Below are 18,172 nucleotides of genomic sequence, written 5' to 3'. Positions count from 1 at the left end.
GCATGTGCTAAGTGTGTGCTTTACCAATGAGCTAGACTTCATCCCAAGGAGATTTACTTTATCAACACCTTTCCAGGCTCTGGTTAAGCTTTTGGAGTCTAAAGGAGGCTGAAAAGTGAAGATCCTGCCTAACACAAAGTTAGGGTCAATAAACATTTCCTTCCTACTAAAAACTGACCTCAAAAAGGGGTGGGAGTGAGTTTGCAGAGACAGCTTAAGCAGTTAAGAGCACTAGCTACTCTTCCAGAGAACTTGCGTTCAATTCCTAGTACTCACATGGCAGCTCACAACCTGTAACTCCAGTTCCAGGAAATCAAATGCCCTCTTCTGGCCTCCACAGGGGGCGAGTCATGCATGTGGTACACAAACATTAATGCAGGCAAAACACTAGTAATACATACATAAAAACAAATAAATCTTTTGGGGCTGGGACGATGGCTCAGTGGTCAAGAGCATTTATTGCTCTTGCAGAAGACCCAGGTTCAGTTCCTAACACCTACACTGTGGTTCACAATCATTTCTAACTACAACTACAGTTCCAGGAACCATACACCCTCTTCTAAACTCCGAGGGCGTCAGGCACACACATGATGCACATACATACATGAAGGCAAAACATACATATAAAATGAATAAATCTATTTGTTTTTTAAAAGCTTGTTTGTTTTTACCTTATGCATATGAATGTTTGCCTGCAATGGATGCATGTGTACCATCTGTGTGTCTGGTACACACAAAGGACAGAAGAGGATGTTGTATTCTTTGGAACTGGAGTTACAAATGGATTTGAGCCAACATGTGGGTTCTGGGAACTGAAATCAGGTTCTCTACAAGGACAGCCAGGGCGCTTAACTGCTGAACCATCTCTCCAACCCCTAAAAGATTTTTTTTTTAAAGTCAGGTGTGATGGCATAGTACCTATAGTCCCAATACTCAAGAAGCAGGCAAGAAGATTGTGTAAGTCATCACAGAGCTCCAAAGAATGAATACTCAGTATTTAATCAGCCAAGCAGTATTTACCAAATGCCTACTATAAGTCAATAAGCTAAGTTTTAATTAAACACAAATCTTGCCTACAAGATTAATATCTAAGGAAGGCAAAAAGGCATAAATCTATGATTGTTATAAAGAATAGAAAGTGAAGGTACCCCAAGAAAGATATTGAAACATCTTTTACTGAACAATTCAGGCCAAGTGTATGCTAAGTGTCAACACCATGTTAAAGCATTCTATTTTTTTCTCCTGTTTCACATACCTCTAAAATGAAGAAACCAAACTATACACAGACAAAAAGATACATACATGTATACACATACATATAAACATACAGCGACTATGCGTTTTTAGGCATCTTAGTACCCAAGTACCACATCATAGAAATTAAGTGCATAGGAGGCAGACTTGTATTTCTTGAACCCTGACTGGGTTCCCTTTGTGAAATGCAGGAAGTGAAACTGACTAACGCTGCAAAACATATCCTAACAGTCTTAACAAGACAACAAGTCCACCCTACATCTCTTTCTTGAAGAATAATTTAATATTCCAGCATTTATGATGTTTTCAGGGGAAGAAACTTCTTTCCCCACCTTACCGATTTTATCGATTACTGTGGCTATGTTCACAATAGGGTTAAAATAATACCACTCTGTAGACTTGAGTCACTTCTTATAAATTACAGTAATGCACACACAAGTTGGTAATTACAGAGCAGAGGTGTGACTGTGAGAAACAGATGATGTATTTTTGTGCACGTGCACACGGCACAGGGTGTATTATTAAGCAGCTCCTCCAGGTGAGATAGAGAAGGTACCCAGAAATTAAGCCAAAGTTACCTTACAAGTGACATAACTATGAACACAGCCCAGAAGTAACACTCAAGACAGCACTTGGCAGTGGTCATCAGAAACTGGCTATGAGCTGATGAGAAGAGAAATGAGGATAAGGTAAGAGTTTCATAGCTGTTCTTCCTAACTTAAAGGACTACGCTGGAAGAGGGTATCTAAAATCCTCACAAGATTTAGATCCCCAGGGAGACAAACTCCTGGGACGCCTAGAGGGTGTTTTCAGGGAAGTTTAACTGAAGAAGAAAGAGTATGCGTATGGGGGGCAGGCATCCCATGGGCTGAGGTTCTAGACTCAAGGAAGGAGGAATCCAGTTGAGCACCAGCATTCTACTGGACTGAGGATGCAAATGACCAGCAGCCTCATGTTCCCACTACCATGCCTTCTTCACTATGAAGGACTTCTCTTTCAAACTGAGCCAAACAACCCATTCTCTCCTGAATTCAGTTGCTTTTGTTAGGCATTTGTCACAGCAACAAGAAAGGTAACTAATCTACTATTCCCTCTCTTCCATTTTCTCTCTCTTTGCATGACAGCATACTCTGTTTTACAAAGGAATGATAAGAGTGGATGTGGTTTCTATTCACATGTCTTAAGGCCAAGGCTAAAAGATAGCCATCACTCATGCCTTTAATCCCAGCACTTGGAAGGCAGAGGCAGGTAGATCTCTATGAGTTCAAGGGCAGCCTGGTCTACAGTTAGGACAGCCAAAGCAACATACTGAGACCTTGTCTTGAAAAAAAGAAAAGCAAAAGATAGCTACCATAATAGCTCCCACTTTTGTTCAAATTTTACTTGTGTACAAAGCCCCAAAGTCTCACAACTACAATGCTTTTCTATATTCTCATATTTGTCCTCTCCTCTATAGCCCAAACTGGCTTCAAACCTATGGCAATCCTTTAGGCCTCAGCTTTCCAGCATTGGGATTACAGGGGAAAGCCACCACACATGGCTTTATATTTTCAAAAGAACAATTCAGTTGGGCATAATGGTACATGCCAATAATTTAGCACTTGGTAGGCTGAGGGTCTATGTATGCATTTACAGTCAGCTTGGACCATAGTGAGTTACAGGCCAGGCTGAACTACACAAGATCCTATCTCAGAAACACAGAAAAACAGATTTTACTCAAAAAAGATTAAATAATATTTGAGGTTACTACTTTCCCAGAAGAATGAAAGAAAAAATGACAGCTACATATTTCAGCTATGTACAGCTGCCTTTATAAGACAGAATCACAAGACTGCTATGATGACTAATCCCGTCAACCTAACTGGACCTGGAATCAACTAAGAGACACACCACCTTGGGGTGGGTCTGTGAGGGCATTTCTAGAGGAATTAGCTGAGTGGAGGAGACCCTCTTCCCAGGGGAAATCAGTGCTGTTACTCGCCTGCCTTCACTGCCTGCTGGGCTGTGGGCTCTTGCTCTGCTGCTGCTGCTGCTGCTGTCTTTCACTGACTTCAGACCTCAGCTTGCCTGAGTTCTAACGTGGAATGAAGACTAACAGTGCCTCAGGAACCTTCCAGATCTGAAGCACCAATTGGGACACTACTGAGGCATCTATCTTGGAAACTGTGGAGCTAAAGGGCCCTCAGCCTCTCCAGTGTACAGAGGACCACAGCTGAATTAATTACCCAGCTGTAGGTATTCTAGTAAACCCTCTTTTATACTATTTATCTGTGGTGATGTATTTGTAAACTAAGAAAGCTTGCCTGAAGATGAGAGGGCAGAGCCAGCTACAGAGTTAGCCACAGAGGTCAGGCCGTGGTGGCATACACCTTTAATCACACACCTTTAATCCCAGCACTAGGAAGGTTGAAACAGGAAGTGATAGGACTGGGCAGAGAAAGGAATATAAGGTGGGAGGAGACAGAAATTCACTCTCTTGCAGAGGATCTGTCAGGTTGAGGAGTTGGTGAGGTAAGAGGTAGTAGCTGTGGCTGCTCTGCTTCTCTGATCTTTCAGTTTTCACCCTGATATCTGGCTCCAGGTTTTTATTATGAGAACATTTATGATTTGTGCAACATGTATTAATCATACATTCTATCAGGTCTGTTCCTCGAGAGAAGCTTGACTAAACAAATGGTTTCCCTAGTCCCTCTTCCACCATCGGTTCAGGGAGGCCCAACTTTTAAGACATTGCTCCTTCCTTCCATCCACACAATTTAGAACTTTACCTCAAGAGACATAGTTATTACCCTGACTATGAAGATGATTTTACAAGTGCATACTTATAAAAATGTACTGACTAGCATATTTTTAACATGCACAGACTAATTTATGAAGAAAAAACCCTTAATATACATGCTAAACAAAAAGAAAACCTCATGAGGGGAAAGGTTTCAATCTTTAAAACAGGCATGATTACTTCAACACTGCAGTGTCTGCAGCCCTTTCCACTGCTTCCCCACCTGCCACTGGAACAATGTATTTGCTCATCTTCCTTAGGCTTGAATTTACATTTGCCAACTTAGTAATTTTTAAAATCCTAATTAATTTACTTTTCTTTGGTTACTGGCAAGAAGATCGTCATTTAAAGAACATTTATCAACTAATGTGCTTTACAAATTTTCTTCTTTTGACATTTGTCTATGCCCAAAGACACAGAACTAGTTTCCCCAAGACTGGGGATTGAGTCTAAGACTGTCTGGCCTTAGTAAGTCATACCACTTCTTTGTTTCCCAGTTTTCTCTACAGAACTATGTAATTTCTTTTCTTCAGTGCTGGGGATGGAAAAGAAAGCCTTTTGCAGGTTAGGAAAGCACTACACCACTGCCTAGAACTATAGTTTTAAATAGTTTACATTAGTTAAGAATGGTGGTTAAAAACACAGCAGGTAAGCAAGAGCTGACATTTGTTGCTTGTTAGTAACACCGTCACTGTGAATCATCATGACTTTATCACTTAGAATATCCAACAGCAGTGCTAATGCAAACCTAAAACCTGAGCAAAACAATCCTCCATACTTTTAGCAAAAAACCAAAAAATGTCAAATAAAAGAATTACCAATTTTAGTATGCACCAAAGCTCTGAGGTACAAGACAGTCTCTTTCTCTCTCTGAAGATTTATGGTGAATTGTCAGAGTAGTGAACTCAGTGATTATAATCCATTTAGGATTTAGAACACTGTTATCTCCCAAAGACTCCTTATGCCCATTTTCAGCCAGCCCCCTCTCATGTTAGCTCTAGACAAAAACTGATATACTTCATGTTTCTGCAGATTTGCCCTTTCTGAAACCATCATAGATGTGAACTCTGGCTTCTTGGTATATATTTTTGTCTGCTTTGTTGTGCAGTTATGCAATCAATCTTAGGGCAAGTACTTTACCATGAGCAAAACCACACCCCAGCCAATATATTTTAGGATTCATCCTTGTTCTAGGATTACATTATATTACTACTACTGCTCAATTAATTAATTTATGAGTACATGAGTAAAACAGTCTTCCTATGTAGCCTTGGCTGGCCTAGCACTCAGAGATCCTTCTGCCTTCTGAGTGCTGGTATTAAAGGCACGCACCATCATACCCACTTCCATTATTTCTAATTATTGAGTAGTATTCCTAAGTACACACCATACCTCTTTATATATTTACCAGTGGACAGTCATCTAGACCATCTCCATCCCTCACATTACTGTCTTTTGATGATAGCCATTCTAATAGGTGTGATGTGGTACCTCACTGTAATTTCAATTAATCTCCCTATGTCTAGTGAAACTGAGTGTCTTCGTACATGCCAACCATCTGTGTATCTTCTCTGATGTAATGTCTGTAGAAACCTCTTCTATTTTAAAGTGGGGTATTTTACTACTAACTTATGATGATTAGTCTTCTTTTCTTTCCTAGGCCTGGGACATGTCTTTAATTCCAGCACTTGGGAAGCAGATAGGCAGATCTCTGTGAGTTCAAGGCAAGCTAAGGATGGGTAATGAGACACTGTCTCAAAAAAAAAAAAAAAAAAAAAAAAAAAAAAGAACAAGAACAAGATTCTTACTCTTTGCCCAGGCAGGTCTCCAGCTCCTGAGCTCCAATACTCTTCCTGCCTTTCTACCAATTTCAATCACTTAACATGTATCTCTACTGAAAATCACGGTAGCAAACTAAAAAAGTAAAGTCCAGCCAAATAAAGAAACAAAAGATAACATGCTTGTCCCAAAGTCAGATGTATGATTCTCCTTTCCCAGTAAGACTGTGAATCTTGCAATACTCCATTCCTGTGAACTTTTGTGTTAAAGGACCAAAAGAAAGATACATTGATGTAGAAAAATGGGTCAAGTGAGGGAAATTGCTTTCCCACTGAGGTTTGAGATTGAATAGGAAGTGGCTGAATTAGACAGAAGAAAGGCAGGCATCACCCATTCTCACGTGGCTCTTGTATATCAAAGGCTCAGCTTCCTTTGCACTTAGCCCATTAGCTAAAGCATTCCTGTTTCAAGGTGACACAGATTCTTCCTCCTCCTCCACAGAAATGTGTCCCCCCTTTTCATAACTTGTATTAAAACTAGAATCCTTGAATGGACTTAAAATTTTCAGTAATATTAATTTTCAAATACTGCTGCTGCAGCAGAATAAAAATAACCCACAAGTTCTATGTACTAAGACTGGCACACTCTTGCCTGAGCCATCTTGATGCCACAGTTAGGAACCTGGGGAAAAGAACATTTACACCAGGGTTTCCACATGAGTACTGTTTCTTTTACACACATGAAAGGCATTTCATTTAGAGTCCCAAATGACACTGAATGGAGCTGTCAACTTCCAGCCTCATTAGAGACCCATGTACCCGATGGTTAAGAAATCTTTTATGAATAGGCCAGGTAATTCAGATCAAATATGGGGTATCAAAGATCCCCTAGATGTTAGAGTTTATAAAAATCACTCAGCCATCCTGAATGAGATAGTGTAACAGAGCCATGGGGGTAGGGAGAACTGAAGACAGGTAGGCCTGGCTTCTCCTCTCATCTATGTAGAGAATAAATAACGTGATTCATTTAGTGATTTGAACTTGGCACTGATCGGCACTCCTTAGCTGGTGCTACTGTAACATCTGGAACCTTTCATGGGCTGCAGTCTTTGGCTTGACAGACTGTACATAGCTCCCAAATCCAGGCTTTACTCTATCTCTAATGTATAGGACTTTAGGACAGCAAACAGGAAAGGGGGTGGGGACAATAAGCTTTGCAAGAGAAACCAATGAAAATTTTGAGCATATGTAAAGGCTGAATTCAGAAACTGATGTGTCTTAGACTAACGTAAGATTCACTCAGAAAAATTACAAGTTAGAAAATAAAAATTATTCAGCCTTAGGATTTACCAAATCAAAGTTCTGCCATCCAAGGCTAAATAGGCACACAGGGGCTATTTAAATAACTATAGCTAGGGACTGGGAGTATATCTCAGTGGGAAGGTCCTTGCTTGGCATGCATGACACTTCTCAGTTAGGTTCTCAGAACCACAAACATGAGTGAATGACTAAGTACTTACAGGTCAATAAAAAGTGATTTCAAGAAATGAATTTTGACAACATCCTTTAAAAATCCTCTTATTAAATGAACAATAACTTTAATCCCAGCACTCGGGAGGTAGAGCCAGGAGGATCTCTGTGAGTTTGAGGCCGGCCTGGGCTACCAAGTGAGTTCCAGGAAAAGATGCAAAGCTACACAGGGAAACCCTGTCTCGGGGGAAAAAATGAACAATAAGCTTAACATATATGCTAACCAGGTAATTCAGCTTGACCAGAATAATCTCTTCCTTGGATTGTGCTCATGTTTTCAATGGGCTTGTATCTAAAGATAGTCATCCAATGTGTTGACACAACAGATACTACTGTTGCTATTTATTAAACCTAAAATTTTAATGTCTGTGAGAAATATCATGTGCTGTTCTTTCTCGACTTTACTTGGGGACATTTACTGGAAGTGCCAGGACCTTAGTGAAAAATAACGACCCATTCCTCCAGGTACCCACAGAAAAAAGTGATGCAAGGACCTCCTCGATGTCCTCGGAGATGGACTCATCACCCACCCTTCTATTGTTACTCCCAACTAGGCTGACTAGTTGAAAACTCAGTCATTACCTTAAAAGGCTAAAACCTGAGCAGAAGTACTCAATTATCAACTCCCCTTTCTCTCATGATTGCTTGTGGAAGCAGCATCTCTGAAGAAATACATGACTCAGAATTGAAAATATTTATTAGTACTCTACACAGAGAAACTTCTTTAGTAACCAACTATAGTAACGACCCCTAAACGTATAGTTTTAAAGATTTGTTTTTATTAATGTGTCTGTGTGAGCATATGCCACATGGTGTGCAAGTGGCTGCGGAAGCCAGAAGAGGGCATTAGATCTCCCGAAACTGGAGTTCCTGGAGGTTGCAAGCGGCCCTATATGGAGTGCTAGAAACAGAACTTTGCTCCCCTGCAAAAGCAACCAGTGCTCTTAACTGCTGAGTCATCTCTCCAGCCCCTGAAAATTTTTATCTTAATATTTACAAAATACCACAGTGATTTCAGGGATTACAAAGAGGAATAGGATATTCCTATTAACAGGTAACTGAAGCCTAATAAAGAAATGATTAGCATAATGAAGATTTTTACACTAATGTGAAACCAGTTAACTAAAGACTTAATAGATGTTAAGTACAATGACGACTAAGATTCTTCTCACTTAACTGTGTAAAAGAAAACAATTTCACTTGTTTTAATGTTTTCTTAGGTAGAATGTAGAAGTTACACCTATAATCTCAGCACTCAGGAGGTTGAGGCAGAACAATACTGAGTTCAAGGCTAGCCTGAGCTACATAGTAAGCTGTTCTCAAAACACAAAAAACTTTCTTGTTCTATTCTAAAGGAGTAAAAAAGAGAAAAGTTTATTTTGTTTTTAAATCTTTTGTCTTTGTTAAACAAGAATCTATTGTTCCTTAAGTTTATGGAAGTTACATTTGTCTAATAAAATGTTGTAATCTATTAAAAAAAAAAAAAAACACCCAACAAAACTACTAATGTAGCTATACTGTAATAGTAAGGTGATAACCCAATCTTTCTTCTTTGCAACTTTGAAAATATCTGCTTTTTCTTCCTTTTGGACAATATTCCATGTCCATAAAGTTTAAAGTATATCTTGGGATGCTATATAAGTTGTCAGGTACTCAGAAAACTTGCTTTCATTGATAGTATTCACCATAATTAGCACTAGAATCTCACTCTCGCATGGCCAGATGTATGCCTGGGTTTTGCTGTTATCCAAATTTCTACCCCAGGACAGAACCTCACACAATAAGTTCTCTTGCCTCAACCATATTTACCAAGGATGCATTGTATTTAACGGGACATTTCACCATGGCTTCTTGGGGACTTTTTTTTTTTTTTTCTTATCCTGGAGAGTTAACTCACATAGGGGACTTAATTTTAAGCCTTCCAGACACACCCTACAAAGAGCAGCATGCTCTTAAAATTCCTCCCTTCTGACAACCCACACCAACCCTGTGTGTTTTGTCCTGCAAATTCTTAATATCTTTCAGTTCCACCCCATCAATATGCCACCCAGGCCACCTGTCTCACATAGCCAGTCATACTGCCCATAATTTGAACACTGCATCCATTCAAGGGATGTTCCCCATCCACCGCTGTTCATGTCAAGTTCATCAACAACCATTAACAGTTTCCAAGCAGGCAAACAATGTTTATGTTTTTCCCCCTGCCAACACACAACTAACAACATAAAACTAACAGCAAACTCACTAACAACACAAAAACTAGGTCCCAGTGCCCATTTAAGTTATTAAGTATAGAGTCCCTCTATGTCTCAACCATGGTGTTCTCCAAACTTGGTTTGCCCATTGTTTCCTTGTAGAGCTATCACTTTCACCCAAGGAAGTTCCATCTTTCAGGACCAAGACTTCAAGCCAAGTTTTGTGTGTCCATACCACCATCACCCCATCAAGCCACTTTCTATTCTGACTGATGGGCACACCCTCAGCATTTCCCAAAGGCAGTTCCCTTAAACTACAAGTTAGTCTGGAGGGAAGCTGTGCTTGGTGGTCATGGAAAACTGGGAAATACTGGGCTGGACTTCTCTAAGCATCTATTTTGAAGCGCACCCTTACAAGGAGAATATGCTAAGTGTATGACTACATAAGTATACACCAACCATAGATTTTTGCCAAATTCCTGTATGGGCGTGTAGCTTCCTCCAAACCTTTCTTGACTGTTCTCTCTTTAAATACCATCACCAGCAGGCCAACTCTAGGAAGTCCTGAAGTCCCTTCTTTCACTGTAGCTGTGTACCCAGAAGGCAGCAGAGGGGAACAAGAAGAAGCTCTGGCATTAGAGGACTGAGGCACATACCAAGGCTGACTGACCAGCATCTCAATCTATACCAGCTAAGGTTTTTCACATCTATTACATGACCAGAACACTCATACTTATTAGCTAACACAAAGAAAATGACCAGGAAGCATGCTGTCAATACCAGCAGCAGAGTGGGTGAAATGTGGTGGTGCAAAGGAGCTGAGATTAAGAGATTATTTTAAAAGCCAAACTATTTCTGTATGTGATGCTTTGGGGTGCACTGAGTTTGAATTTGGGCATCTACAAACTGCAGGTTACTGTGGAAATTCCTTCCTCCTCTGTTCTTCCTTCTGCTCACCTGTGAAATGGGAGGAATAAAGGCAACTACTTTAAGGGAGTATTGTGTATTAAATAATATGGTCTTGGCATGGAGCCACACTGAATGTTTATTATGCATTTTTGAAGACTTTCCTAAGTGGAGATCTATCTGACAGGATACTGACCACCTCCCTACCTCACAACTGTCCTCAGTGACTCTGGCACTAGGGCCTTTAGAACTACCAATTTCTTTCCTCAGGGTACTCCTTGACAGAAGAAACTCTGCTCCAAATATCAGCCTACAGCCTCCTTCATTGAGAACAAAGCTTCCTAAGCCTGCTCCTCGCACTCTTCCTCTTTCTCGGTATTCCATATTTTGTATGAACTGTGAGAAAACAGCATGTGATCCAAAGACTACTCCTGCACCCCTCTCCCACAGCTTCTGAACAACTCTGCTGTTGATCTCTTGTCTCAGCAAGAAGGCAATGCATGGGGCCTGAGTTGCCAGCTCCTACCTGCAGATCCAGCTTAATTCCAGCTTGCTATTTTAACTTGGATTCTCCTGCTTAGTTCAAAGAGTAATTAAAAAGAAATGATCTTTGGGAATAAAAGGTCCATAATGCAAGCTCAAGACAAGCAAATATTTTTGCTGTGAAAGTTTTCTGCCTTCGGAGAATAATCTGACTTGATGCTTTGATACTGTAGGTCCACAGCTCAAGCCTTCTGAGGAAGGACGAGGAAGGACGCTTGACCATAAAAAGAATATTCTCTACCAGAAGGTCTAAAGAAGGAAGACTGGGAAGGTCTTTAGATTGAGAAATGAGGCATCTGTGTGGGCATTTGAAGGGTCCTGGGTTATCATTTATTACACAAAAAAAATGATGGCTATAAAGAATGCCATCAGCTTCAATGACAGTGAACTGACAATTAAAAAAAATTGTTGTGGCAGAAAGGTTTATGAAGAGGTGAAGTGGAAAGTAAAGCCCATCAGACCAACCCCGCCTGTACTCTGGGAACACATCTCCCAAAGGATTCCTCAGCCTTGAGACTATGCATGGCCAGGTGAGCTCATGTGTTTGTAACAGGAAAGATGTGTTGCAACAAAAAAGAAAAGGGGAGGGGTAGTGACAACTCCATATTCTAATTCCTAGAGAAAGTATTTTAATCCAGTGGCCTGCAAGAGACATATATTTCAGAAGTCACATTCTTGCCCACTCTTGCCCACAACTATATCATAGCTGGGACTCCAAGAGCCACAGGATTTATATGAGCAAGAAGGCTGCTTTCACAAGGCTGACCCTGCTGTTATGGTGTGCAGCTGTGGAAGGCGGGCTCAGGAGAGTGTGCCCACTGTCTGAGCTGCCTCAGGGATGTTTCATGGCTGGGTGCCCAGATTGTCTAGCTCTGCACACAGCTCTGTAGTGTTTTGAGGGCTACATGGGAGGAATGCATTCTTAAATTAACAAACAGCTCTCCATCTCTGCATAGCTTCTTCATTCTCTAAAAACGGCACAGAGTGTATGGAGTTGCACAGCACCCTGAACATGCAAAACCGTGTTATATCAAAGTGGAGAATAAAAAATAAACCAAACACACTCTGGACAGAGGTTTTCATTTCTCTGTTTCACATCACTTATATGCATTCTCTGCAAAGTTACACAGTCATTTCTGGCAAGTAATCTTCATATTTTTAAGTGATTATATTTTTGAAAAATTGTGTATAGCCTGAAAATTTATCAATAGGAATACATCTATATGTTAAAGTTTATTTTATTTTATTTTTTGAACTGAGGATTGAACCCAGGGCCTTGCGCTTGCTAGGCAAGAGCTCTACCACTGAGCTAAATCCCCAACCCTAAAGATTATTTTTAAAAGGTATATTATTTTGTAAGAAACACTCTCCTTAAAACAACACAAGTATTTAAAAGCCAATTTGTAAAAATTTAATTTACATAATTAAACTGACTTAAAAAAGTAAATCTGAGGGGTTGGGCATTTTAGGTCAGTGGTAGAGTGCTTGCCTAGCAAGCGCAAGGCCCTGGGTTCGGTCCTCAGCTCTGGAAAAAAAAAAAAAAAAAAAAAAAAAGAAGAAGAAAATCTGTAAAGAAAAAAAAAATCTCCCCCCAAATATTGACTGATTCAAAAATGACACTCTGCTCTCCTTACTCAAAGCAATGATGTCTTCAAACAAAGTGATTAAGATGTTAAGTATTGTTAAGTCCCCTTCACTGAAGCCACTTATCCTGACAGAGGACTTCATCACCTGCTCATCTCTCAAGAGATGTCCCTCCTACTCACCTACACACACAAGGCCCTCTGAAAGAAAGCCTGAATGAGAGGTAAAAGCCTATTTAACTATCTCAAAGTAATTTCAGTTAAAGGAAACCAAACCCAACTGGACAAAAACCGTCCCCTGGCTTTTCTTAGCTCATTTGGAACCTCCCAAGCCCTGCCTGATGAGGGCTCTGCCTCTTGCTCCCTCCACCCACACCTCTCCAGGATCCAAGCACTGCTGTAAATCCAGACTCCTCAGCTCCTTTTCATGCTTTCTTCAAACTAAGTTTTCTTAGCCAGCTTCAACCCCAAATCACCATTGTCTCAGATGCTATTTGCAAATCTAAGGAACTTACAACCAATCTCCTTTCTTATACCATCTTCTCAAATAGCACCTTGGCCGAGTAAGCCGTGGCTGAGTCGTAAATCGTCCTCTCTCTCTCTCTCTCTCTCTCTCTCTCTCTCTCTCTCTCTCTCACACACACACACACACACACACACACACACACACACACATTCCTCCCTCCCTTTATGGATCAAATTCATACTGGAGAAGGTGGCATTCTACAAAACAGCTCTTTTACACATTAGGTTGTAATGGAGCTATTTCTGAAGCCAAAGACACTTTAACACACTCAAATCAAATCACAAAAAAAGTAATTTTATTAATCTCACCCCCTCCATGTCAACTTGGGTCCATCAAGAGTAAGTTCACAGGCAGGACCTCCTTCTCCCCAGCTGGTAGATATGAATGGGTGGGGTAATACACTCAATTCTTGCAGAAATTTTATCTTCCACATAAAGCTCCCTTCAATGAAGAAAAGCTGCCCTTCATCCCACTCCTGATTTCCTCCTGGGTTTAGTTATGGGTAACAGTATTTGGAAATGCACACAGTTATCTCAGTAAAGGCCACTGCTTAACAATAAGATGGCAGCAATGAGGAATACTGTCCTTTAAAGTTTCAAATCGTCTCCAAAAATGGCTTGGCTACTTTTTAGCCAATGATGTCAAATGAAATAATGCATCTTACTCCAGCATAACCAGTACTCCAAAATGCCAAGTCAATTAAGCATAAATATAAGTCTGTTACAAAATATTCCTTTTATTAAAGTATATCTGCCATCGTGACAACACAACACTAAACATAAAGAAGACCATCATTTACAAGAGTCCCAACAACCACCAGAACATTTAAACACCAGAATCCCAAGTGGAATTAAGATGAACCCTTTGCCAATCTCAGTCTAAGCTTTAATTTGTCACTATACTAGCACATGGGAGGTCCCTGTCAGATTGCTTTGGACAAGAAGCATGAGTTTAAATTCATAGTTTTAAAATCAGATCCACAGAATTAAATCATATGTGTAGGACATATACATTTAGCTATTACTTTCAGAACTACTAATTTCTTCTTAATCCAAAATAAGAAAGAAAAATAGAGTCTAAGAATCTTTTTTTTTTTTTTTTGGAGGGGGGGGGCAAGGTTCTCTGTGCAGCCCTGGCTATCCTGGAACTGTGTAGACCAGGCTGGCCTCAAATTCAGAGATCCACTTGCCTCTGCCTCCCTAGTGCTGGGATTAAGGCTGACTCTCAAGAATCTTCTAAGAATGCATATATTGAAGTATTTTGGTAGGAGAAAAAAAAATCTTTTCAGTATGGATAAACAAAGTCCCAACTACTGTGATCTCCCATGAACAACAAAAATCAATTCAGTCAATATAACAGAACCCTGCATTTTCCCCAATAAAAGCATCTTAGTGGGTGCCACACTGAAATGTCAAAAGCAAGGCTCACCTCTTCTGTTCTGGAAAAACGTAATTTTCTTCAAGGTGCCCTCTGACAGCCAAGTTCAACTGGCTTGGGCTTTTCTATCTAACTCAGCCTCTCATTTTGTAGGAAAAGAAGTCTGCAATCCAGGAACATAACTGTCAGCACCCCACACACTTAAAACTGTCCTCTGAGGTCACTTGAGTCACGTTTTGAGGGTCTCGATTCATTCATATAGTTATTCCAGTCTAAAGACAGGAAACTGTTTAAAATAACACCGTATACGGTCAGGTGCCATTCAGCGATGTGGTCATGAATGGACTAGCTCTATTGGTTCAAGCCAGTTAATGTGCATACCAGATACCCAGAAAACAACCACCACCCAGAAGCTGGGCAACACAATGGCGCAAACCAGCCAGGAGACGTGCAACTCGTTCAAGATGCCCAAGTTGGCCATCAACAGAGCACCATTTTGAGTTTTGAATCTGCGCTTCATACTCAGAAGCCAACGAGCAGACCACTCAAACGGAGGTTTCATCTGGCGAAGGCAAAGGTTGGAGACAACTCAACTAATTACATACGGAGGCATCAGCACTATCAGATGTCTCGGAACGCCATAGGTGCAGCCGAGCCCCGCCGGCTCCTCCTCCCAGGGTTCCCGCACAGCATCCCAGCACCATCCTTCATCAGGATTCCTCCAGCTACGCGCGGCGCGCGCGCCAACCGTCTCCTTGCCCGGCCAACGCACAGGGGGGTGGGGTGGGGGACAGCTTGACGTCCACATCTGCAGGCTTTAACTGCTACAGATGCATTTCGCTACATCTCACCTACTCGGTGAAGGCGCAGACCAAGCATCCCTTAAAAGCAGAGGCGGCGTCGGGGCGCTCGGGTTTCGTTATCTGTTAACGGGGTCGGGGTGGCTGCGGCGGCGGCGGTGCGTCTTCCTCGCACGCAGCACTCCGCAGTCCGTTTGCAACACCGTTACCTACAAATCCACCTCATTTCACAACTGCAGGGGGCCCTCGGGGTCGCGTACGGCTCGCTAAACAACGCCACACTGCGGATCGGTGGATGCCACCCTTTGGAAACGCACGGTCTGCAGGGGACCGTGCAACGAGACCGACTCGCCTCCACTGCATTAGTTTAAAAAGAGAGAGCGAGCGGGGGGACGGCTAAGCGTCCGACCCCTGGGTCCCCCAGCCCGGTGCCGCACGCCCGGCCCGGCGCTCGCTGCCCGCGCCTCTCCTCCCGCCCGTCAGCCCCGGCCGGCGTCGCACGCGGGTCGCTCGGGGCCGCCGCGCTCCGGCTCGGCCGAACAAAGGGCCCGAAGACCTCCGGGCTCAGCTGCGGCGGCGCGCTCACCTGGGCTCCGTCCCCGGCGGCGGCTCCGCGGGGCTCCGGCGGCGCGGGCCTGGCGGTGGCGAGGTCGCTCTCGGCCGCCCGGGGCCCTCGGAGGCGCTCCGGCGGTGGGGGCCCGCTCAGAGCCGACGCCGCGGGATCTAGACCCGGCGCGGGCGGCGGGTGGGCGGCGGCACGTCTCGGCAGGTCCAGGTCCAGTGCCCGCGACGCCGCGACGCGCCCTGCTCCTCAGTCTCGGCGGGCCGCGTCTCGGACACAGCCTGGGTAGGAGGCGGCGACGGCGGCGGGCGGCTGGGCGCGGGGCCGCTCCGCTCCCTCCGCCTCAGGCTCCGGCTCCGGCTTCGGCTCCGGCTCCGGCTCGGGCGGGCCCGCGGCGGCGGCGGCGGGAGCGCGACGGCGCGGGGACGGCCTGTCACGGGGACAGCCGGGGGCGGCCCGGCGGCTCTCAGGGCTGCGCGGCGACGCGGTCGGCGACGGCGGCTGCGGCTCCCGAGGCCGTCGCGCTGAGGTGCGGAGCTGCCACCGCGGCCATCTTGTTGCTCTAACTGACAAGAACCCCCCCTCCCCCCGCTCCAGCCAGACGCGGCGCTCGCAGCCCGGCCCCGCCCCGCGTTGGCCTCCAACAGGAAGTCGTACTGGCCCCTGGCACGTGACTCCCACCGCATCTGCATACCGGAGGGCGATCTGGCCAATCAGCTCCTCGATCCTGAGCTCCGCCTCCAGGCGCCACTCCCGAGCCCATTGGTTCGTCCCGAAAAGACCACGCCTCCTTCTTCTCCCTTAATACCCGCCCGCGCTGTGGTTGCCCAGACCGCGCGGGGAGCGCGCGTGGTTGCGAGCTGCGCGCTCTTCACGCCCCTCGGACGCGCGCCTTTCCCCGGAGCTGGCTCTCTTTCCCGGTCAGTGCGAAGAGCCTTGCGGAGGGTCCCCTCGTTTCTGGGCACTGTGACTCCGCGTTAGCGTGCCTGCCAAAGGGGTACAGACTCAGTTCTACGCGGCCGCCGGGTCCTCCGGGTCTGCGCCCGGCGGCGTCCCGGCTCTGCGCGGCGTTTTCTCCCGGCGGCGCTACCCTCTGCACAGCGGCCCTGAACCAGGCGCACGCACTGGCGCGCGTCCTGCCCGTGCCGTGCACACGCCTTGCACCTCCCCACGGTGCATACACGTACGTGCGCGGGCCGCGGCCTAGAAGCTCACTGCGCGCTCCTGGCAGCTGCCTCCCGGCCCCCTCCTTCTCTCAGCGGCTCCCCGGGGAGCGCCCCGCTGCGAGCCAAACAATCCCGGCTGCGAAACAACCCCCCCCCCCGGGAGGCCTGCTTTCCTTGCAGCTCCCACACCCGACCCTGCCGCTCACGCAGCCTGCCCACCCGAAGGCCGTGGGTTCCCGCTACCACACACCCGGCATTTCCTTCCTGGCTCTCGGTAGCCCGCCGCGGTCCTCCATTCTTTGGCTCCTCCTCGGTATACATAATAATCCGTAGTGGGCAATCCGGCGTAGTGTGCGCTCCGAAGAGTCCTCTTTCAAGTTTCAGTTCAAGCCACGAGAAGATTTTTGAAAGCTCCGGTTTTTCTCCATTTTTATGGAAGGTCGTGGAAGGAGGCTAGTTCTTCTCCACTGCTCTTCCTCCCTCCCCCCCTTGCTGCTCTGGGAAATCCGCGATGCTTCTGAAAGTTGTTGGTGCTGTAAGAGGCCATTCCCTGTCTATGTGTCCCCGCCTGGAAGAGACAACGCTCTGGTACCTTCGCGATGCAGTTTTGCCGCCGCTAGTAACATGCTTTGAAATGTTTGTTTGTGGATGAAAGGGACACAACAGACTCCCTGCTCTCCTTTCCCTTCAGGGTCCCATGAGCTCCGTACACTTTCTTCTTTCTGCTGTATTTTAAGCCCTCGGATCGTCAGATTCACTTACTCTCCGAAGCCGGCTTCACACGCCTGTTATGTATTTCCCATCCTGAAAACCCACATCCCTTAGAAAGAGCTGACGGCAAACGTGCTCATACAGTGACTTCTGCCTTCTCTAGTCAGCGTTTTATTGACTTCAGTTTAATTCTTGACTGCTGAGAACCTGCATCTTTTGTGTTTCTCAAAAGTGCAGGTGTAATCACATGATCCAGGAAGGAGCACAGATAGCATCCTGCAGATACACAACATGCACTAGATAGATTGCTAAAATCAGGAGGTGCCCAGGATGCGGGTGGACCAACATTGTAAACCTCAGTTATTGGAATATTGAACCAAAATGACATCATTTAACATTTGTTCTTGAAGTTGACTTTGTGATCATGACCTTTTCTCTCTTCCAGATTCCTTTGTTATCTGT

At 44.5% G+C, this 18,172-nt stretch overlaps 1 protein-coding gene across 1 annotated transcript; it reads right to left on the bottom strand.

Moving 5' to 3' along the window:
• Positions 1 to 15,994: 15,994 nt before the first annotated feature.
• On the bottom strand, positions 15,995 to 17,732 carry LOC118588792 (serine/arginine repetitive matrix protein 1-like). The gene is made up of 2 exons (XM_036195335.1): positions 17,250 to 17,732; positions 15,995 to 16,819 (listed from the first exon to the last, which is right to left on the bottom strand). The coding sequence occupies exon 2, from the start codon at positions 16,523 to 16,525 to the stop codon at positions 15,995 to 15,997; it is 531 nt and encodes a 176-aa protein (XP_036051228.1). The 5' UTR covers positions 16,526 to 16,819; positions 17,250 to 17,732.
• Positions 17,733 to 18,172: the final 440 nt, after the last annotated feature.

Source organism: Onychomys torridus, chromosome 8, assembly GCF_903995425.1.
Source record: "Onychomys torridus chromosome 8, mOncTor1.1, whole genome shotgun sequence".
NCBI lineage: Eukaryota > Metazoa > Chordata > Mammalia > Rodentia > Cricetidae > Onychomys > Onychomys torridus.
The sequence above is the reverse complement of the archived record's forward strand: the minus strand, read 5'-3'. Positions and strand labels throughout refer to the sequence as shown.